A 7,500-nucleotide genomic window follows, 5' to 3' on the forward strand; every position below is an offset into this window, starting at 1 on the left:
ATCACCGCGCACCGGTACACAGTAATTGGCGCAAGCTGTTGTGGCGCTCTGCCAGCTTGACTGGCAAAGTTAATAAAAAAAATAAAAATAATAATAAGGATCACCAGTGATTTCTATATGAATGTAATAAAGCTGATAATTATCTTCATCCTCAATACCTGTCTGAATGACAAATCATTGAAATTGTGAGGAGAATTTACATATCGATCACTCCTAAGATTCAACGGGTTAAATTAAGGACGGAGCCTACTATTGTTATTGCGCATACGTTCTGCGCATCTCGAGATACTCGGATTTCCTATCGGTGATGCTTACTAATACAGGGATATTTTTGCGCGGTTTAAAATAATGCATTGAAAGTAGATCTTAGTAAGTACTATTGATATCCAAAAAGAAAATTGGGGGTAACCATGCATTTTTCAGTGATAATTAAGCTTCAATTCGAGAAAGAACGGCATACGTGGCTTTGTATTTTAAAGCTGTTTACAAATATTGTTCATAAACTATCTTTGAAAAATGCGTGGTTACACCCAATTTTCTTTTTCAATTTCAATAACACTTGTAAAGGTCTACATTTCCCGCGTAATCATAAACCGGGGCAAAAATACCTTTGAATTAGTAGGCACCGTCCTTAAGTCTCTCAAATGTTGAAATCCGAAGTGGCAGGAGACAACCAGTTGCCTATTCACAATGCATGATAAATCCGAATTCGGGACCACTGAAGACCATTCCAGCCCCGCAGTGGTCAAAGCGGGATTCGAACCCCGCGCGTGCACATGTAAGTCGAGCGCAGTAACCACTGAACCTAGCTTCCCACGAGTAAGCATCTTCCGGTGTGCAGGCACCAGTACACATTGCTGCGAGAAAAGTGTGGAAAAAGTGATAGCGCGATCCCGCCGGATTTTCAACCAATGAGAAGCAAAGCAAAGTTAAATTTTTGACGCGTTTTGAATAAGTTGCTTGAAATTGCTTCGAAGTTGGATTGATTGATCGCACTTATTGTGACAATTGGATGTTGTTTTGGATAAATTTGTAATTGTAGAGGTCTTTTTCCTCCAGTTTGTTTTCAGCATTGGTGCGGCTTACACGCACTCCTTGATCCTGTTTACGGTGCTTCGTGTCGCTACCGCGGCCTCATTGACGGGTTTAATGTACGCTCAATATGTGTATACATTGGAAATCGTAGGAGCAAGTTACCGCACTTTAGTGGCACAAACCTCAGCGTTATTTTGGGTAATAGGAAATCTTGGCTTGGCATTGCTAGCTTACTACATCAGGGAATGGCGAACATTGCTCCTTATCATCAGCTGCCCTCCAGTCTTGCTTATTTTCCTTTGGAGGTAAGCTTGCAGCTTACCCTTTTACACACCCTCGCTTTGCTTCGAAATAATTTTCGTTTACTTATCGATCCAAATATTAGAGAAGAAGAAGGCCCTTGAGATATCGGTGCGGTATGTACTAATGATATTTCCCATGACTGTTAAAAGAAACAAATGCAGGAAGATGCCCCTGCAGCCTAGATGTAGAACTTACTATTGTTTAGCCAAAATAAAATACCCCTGGGTAAAAAAGAGGCCACAAAGGAGGGGTAATGGTGTTGTGTGTACTTTAAGTCATGTTTTTTCGTTCATGGCACTAATGTACTGTTAATGTCTGGTGAGTTGCGGTTAAATTGTATTTCTCACCTTCATTAATATACCTAATTCGATGTTCGTCAAATTTTGACAAACATAAGGCAGTGTGCATTAAGAGGCAGTGTGGCCCAGTGGTTAGGGCGCTTGCCTTGATATCCGGAGATCCCGGGTTCAAGACCCGCTCTGACCACTCGTTGAATTTGTTCCTGGTAGTCCTTGGTTCAACTTCCCAGCCGCACTTGTAAATAGCCAACTGGTTTGCCTCCAGCCAGTTGGGATTCTTAACAGTTGTTGTTGTTCTGTTCTGTCGTTTCGTTGTGTTTCATTGGCCCTGAAAAGCCCCTATGGGGAGCGGTCAATTAAGTATGTATTGTATTATTGTATTTTTTAAAACAAAGGTTTAGGCGCAATAGAAGACAAGTTTTTAGGGGCTTAGAAGATTTGATACACACTATTGTATCTATCAGTTTTTCTTCTTCCTGCTGAAGTTAAAAAGCATCAGTGTCCTTCGGCGATCACTTTGTAGCTTTATCGGTCATTTTGTGAGATTTAAAGTAGGATAACCAAATGACAGTGAACCTTTGTTGCATTGCAGGTTCGTGCCCGAATCGCCCAGATGGCTTGTTGCACAAGGTCGCACAGACGAAGCCGCTCGAGTTTTGACCAAATTTTGTGACAACTCCTCAAGATCTGTTAACCTATCTGGGTGGTTAAAAAGTGCATTGGAACATTGTCAACTGGGACAAACCGGCGAAGAAGGAAAGAAATCGAGATATTCGCCTATTGACCTTGTACGCACACCGCGCTTGCGGAAAAGGACTATCATCTTCTGGTTCTGTTGGTACGACATTGTCTTTGAAGTGTTTTGATCGCTATTATATCAGTCGCGTGTTTTATATTGATTGAAAGGGTCGCGCTTGGCAAGCTAAAAACACTGACTCAATGTGACGTTTAGTTTAAACTTGTGCAAGTGTTCGGAAGTCATGTTTTTTCGTTCATGCCACTAATGTACTGTTAATGTCTGGTGAGTTGCGGTTAAATTGTATTTCTCATCTTCATTAATGTACCTAATCCGATATTCGTCAAATTTTGACAAACATAAGAGGAGTCCCTTAGAGTCCAAGGGTTAGCTATCTCTTTACAACTCGAGAAAGGAGACTGTAAGTGACATTTATTGCTTGTATTTGAGAACACAACTAATGTTGCAGTTGACCATATGGTTAAGGGGACACTTTGTAACGCTTATACCAGGCCCCGTGTATTTTGGATTTGTCATTCGTTTGGACGATCGTAATCTCTGAAATATAGTCAAGCTATAAGGAGGCAGTTTTGTGCACTCATTTATTTCTTATTTTACCTGAGCGTCTTTTAGGACTCTGTTTAAATGAGCTGGTAACGCTGAATGGGCGGGGATGTGAGGGCGGTCTCAACATGTTTGCGATTTGTATTTGGAGGAAAAGTGCGTTGGTAGTTTTGTTCAGTAAAGAGATACTGTAAGAAATGCATATATTTGAAGTGCGAGCTTTAGTGATGAACTGCCACTGAATTTTCTCGCCAGGATGGTTCAATGCATGGTGATTTATGGATTTTTATTCAACTTATCTGATTTGGCGGGAAATCCATACATGAATGTACTGTGGACGTATGGCGGTGATGCAGTTGGCGTATTTTTAGGGTGGATAACGATACAAAAGTAAGATTATTCGCTTGAGGATATTCTAGTATGTTGTGAACAACCTCATTTGGACCCCTTCCGTTTTTTGTTCAATCACCAAGAATTCTGTAATGCGGATTTTCCTTTCGGTTACTTATCATATTGTGTATTCAAGTATCGTTAGGCTTTCTGTTTGGAAATAGTGTCCGCATACCTTTACAGGTTTTCATGTATATCTTAAATGAATTTGTGCTTGTACTTTGGAATTAAGAACTGCTATTGTACTGAAAGAAATGTTACTGCGCACCGGTGGCTCAGTTGGTTGAGCACCGGGAACCCACGTTGGAGAGATCGTACTGCCTTTGTAATGACGTCTTGAAGTGGTTAGACTTTCAAGTCTTCTCGGATAAGGACTATAAACCGTAGGCCGCGTCTCACAAATATCTTCCTTGTGGGATGTTAAAGAACCCAGTTAGTAATCGGCAGGTCGTAGTTTCGACCCCTGCTCGGTAAGAGGGTAGGGTATTCCCGTTTCTGTCATCCAAGGAATGTTGGATTCTAGGGAGAGAACTCTCCTCCTCGTCTTTTAAAGCTAATACACGTAATGTTGGAAAATCTTACACTTCACGCTTTCTTTATATCATAGATTTGGCCGTCGTATTCCATGCTGCATTTTCATGATTGTCGGGGGTGTTGCATGCTTAGCTGTTGTCGCAGTACCGAAGAGTAAGTGGGCCATAGAACGACGCCAAAATAATGAAGGATTTAAGTGTATCGTCATCAGTCACGAAATTTTTTCTATCTCTTCCTCTCTTGTTCTGTATCTGGTTTCTCTTATGGTCAACGACCAAATGGATTTGCCTCGTCGATGACTGGAACATCAGCTTTGGACGTCTGCCATGGCTTGAAGCCATTCTCTTCGACCGATCAATCTCTGCTGGTCTGAGGATCTCCCCAAAAAAGCACAAACACAATGAAGAGTCCAAGAGCAAATAAGGCCCAGTTCAGACAAGGTTCCCGTGCCCGGTTCTCGGGAACGGGCACCAGTCTGAACATAGCGTTTTGCTGGTGCCTGAGCAAACATTTTAGCACCACGCCCGGGAGCGGTCAGTAGGGAGCTTTAGCAAAGATAACGTCGACGGCAACGAGAACGTCTCAAATTTGCATATTTAGTGTGCAAAAACAATAGCTTTGCTCGCTCTGCACGTGCGTTTTTCGTTTTTGTCCATTTCTTTGCCGTCGTCAGCAAAACAACGTAGAATAGCCAAATTTGAGGCTTTATGGAGGACGTCAGCACCTGGAGGTAAATTTTCATTTTCTGCCCTAAATAAGGTGTGACTCTTAGCGGTTTCATTCTTCAGAGACTGACACACCATTGTCATGTTAAAAAGCTTGAAATAGTCGGAAGTGGTTACAATAACGCGAATTTATATTTTGAGATGACGTTCTCGTTACCGTTCCCGTTGTCTTTGCTAAAGGTCCCTACTACCTCTAAGGGTAGTAGTACTCGGGCACCCACCGTTCCCTGGAACGGGAACTTGTCTGATCACGCTTTCGTCACTTCCCGCGCTTTTTCCCATGCTTCCCTGCGATACAGTCACGATAATGGTGGCCGGTGCAAAGTGGGCGAAGGAAGAAATCATTGCGTTGTTAGAACTGGGTGTCTGAACAACGTCCATTCCGCGGCACCTAGTCTGAACGGGGTCAAACTAGTAGAAGTGGAAATCCTCCACATTACAGGGTTTGTACACCAACACGGGAGTAAAAGAGACACTTTTGGAACGACATTTCATCTCCACTTTCCCGTCAAAAAAGTAGGAAGAAACTCCTTTCCAATCAATTTTTGTTTTAAACGACAAAGCCCCACTTATTCCCCTCGTTGGACTAGATAATTTTTCTTCATTAAATCTTTTGGCTTATCCATAACCGTGGTAATAGACCGTTTTCAAATTCTCACGGCTGGACTGGATCTAGCATGAAATGGAGGCTAACGCGGGCAAATCTTTTCAAATGCAAATTAATTTCCTCTCATTAGCCTCCATTTCATGCTAGATCCAGTCTAACTGTTAGAATACGAAACTGGCCTATTGTACTCGCTTTGACTTCAAATTGAGTATGCATTGGAGCATTCATTGGAAGACACAATCAAATCCAATCAAATGTTGAGATTTCAGTGAAGAGAACCGTGACCTTCCCCTACCTATAGCGTGATTTAGTGTTTGCGCCCATGGGGCCGCTTCTCGAAAGTCCCGAACCTCTTTAGGCGACATGAAAAGCCTTGTATCTTATTCAAAACGAAACGTTTCAACTCATGACACTTGGCAGTTACTTTGAATTTTTCGAATCTTGAAAACATGTCAGTCAAAAATCAGTTTCTCAGAATAAGCAGATTTAACTTTCAAGAATTGCTTTTAAGCGGGCCCGGTCATTTTCCTCTCAAACAAGAAATTACAACAATTACTTTTCTCCTTTGTAAGGTGATAAAGTGGCTCATTATTATGTAGACACTTTCCTTTTGCATAACTGAAAGTCTTTCCTTCAATTTACAGACAAACAGGTGGTCAGCACGGCGTTGGCTATAATTGGACGATTTCTCATCAGTTTAACATTCAGCGTCATGTGGCTGTACGTCAGTGAGCTGTATCCGACCTCAATCAGGTACAGAAAAGGTTTCTTATTTTCAACATGTGGAGTTATGGGTGATAAACACCCTAAACACACTGGTTGGTATGAACATTCTGCGAACGGTCATGACGCTTCATAGAGTTTGAAGATTTTGAAATAGTTCAGACAAATCAAAGTGTCGCTTGCGAGGAAGCACAGATACCTTACAATTTATTCAGATAAAGTACAAATGGTTCAGCAAATCTTTGCTACAATAGTATAGGATAAACGTAAACAATCCAGCCAAAGCGAAAACGGAATAGCGCTGCAACGAATGTCGAAACGGGACATGAAATGGTAAAACGGTCAAGTTAAAATGCGAAAAATCCAGCTGTCCTTTGCATTATATAGTATAGAAGAAAACCAATTGACGCAGTCAAACTAGCTTGCTCTCATCGTTCAAACAACACAATATAATGGATTATAGTATAACCCAACATCAAATGGCGTAACGATGTGTGAAATAGCTCGGTTTTGTGTCGAATAATAGTGGGGAAGAATATCAAGTGACACAAGATTGCGGGAAATAGCACATGGTAAAAATGTCAAATCCCCTCCCCCCAGGGGTACTCCCTTATGTGGGCTATATAGGTATGTGCGGCCCCAAAGGGTATGGTTTTTTAGCCGTTTTGGTCTGAAATAGGGTATGGTTTGTGCACTTAAATCTTGAATTGGGTATGTTTTTAGAAGAAGCTGCTTCTTCATCGTTAGGCGTTAAGACCTTCAACAAAAGCCCTTCCAAATTGTTACGAAACCGTGTGCAGCTTAAAGTGAAGCATTCAGCATTGCGTCAAACAATTCAGCGAAAAATCAAACGCTTTTGCATAACATTAAATGGTCGAATGTGCGTTGGATAACTTAAAGGAGCTTGAGATGGTTTAGCTTGACAGGAAGTTGAGTAGTGTGACTTGGTGTTGGTGTCGCGTAAACCACCAAAAATAAAAACTGAAACCAGAATAAATAGAAACTGAAATGGAACATTCAAATGTCAACAGCCAAAAGCCAAAAACAGCCATCAGTATTAGATGTCCAGGGTGCCTTTTCGTCGCAGCGATATCCGGGAAGACTTTCAACTGAACTTCGCAACTGCAGAGATCTTTTGATGGAACTTTTTTTTAGTTAGTTTACTTGTATAAAATTGGACAGCCCGAAGGAAATATTTGCTCAAGTCTTTTTTGCTGACATTACAATTCTGAAGCTTTAACTCCGCTTTGAACAATGAAAGAAAGAACGGCAGTAATTTTACTATTTTCAAGTTTTGATGATTTCTTAGAACAATAGTTTGACATCTCAAAATTCTTGCTTAAAGTTCAGCTCGTCTTTCATTGGTATTCCTTTTATAAATAAAGCAGGTTTGTGTTTATTAAAAGGGGTTGCTCTTGATTGGCTATTTGTGAGTATCTTTTATTATTGACCAATCAAATGTTAGTTACCTCTTTTTGCACCGAATTAACTTCTTTTTGTACTACATTTCCTCTTTACTGCACTGTTTTACCTGAAAACTGCAGTCCTCTTGAGGAATTTTCTTCATGTATATTATTAAAAATG

At 41.0% G+C, this 7,500-nt stretch overlaps 1 protein-coding gene across 3 annotated transcripts in view; it reads left to right on the forward strand.

The window, feature by feature from the left end:
- LOC137976535 (solute carrier family 22 member 15-like) overlaps positions 1–7,500 on the forward strand; it is a 30,560-nt gene that overhangs the window by 16,548 nt on the left and 6,512 nt on the right. For all 3 annotated transcript variants that reach the window (XM_068823910.1, XM_068823909.1, XM_068823908.1), the window contains exons 5-9: positions 1,060–1,340; positions 2,230–2,475; positions 3,193–3,327; positions 3,935–4,014; positions 5,838–5,946. In XM_068823910.1, coding sequence (XP_068680011.1) covers positions 1,060–1,340; positions 2,230–2,475; positions 3,193–3,327; positions 3,935–4,014; positions 5,838–5,946 — 851 coding nt within the window. The remainder of the gene's footprint in view (positions 1–1,059; positions 1,341–2,229; positions 2,476–3,192; positions 3,328–3,934; positions 4,015–5,837; positions 5,947–7,500) is intronic.

The sequence above is a fragment of the Montipora foliosa genome, chromosome 11 (assembly GCF_036669935.1).
Source record: "Montipora foliosa isolate CH-2021 chromosome 11, ASM3666993v2, whole genome shotgun sequence".
NCBI lineage: Eukaryota > Metazoa > Cnidaria > Anthozoa > Scleractinia > Acroporidae > Montipora > Montipora foliosa.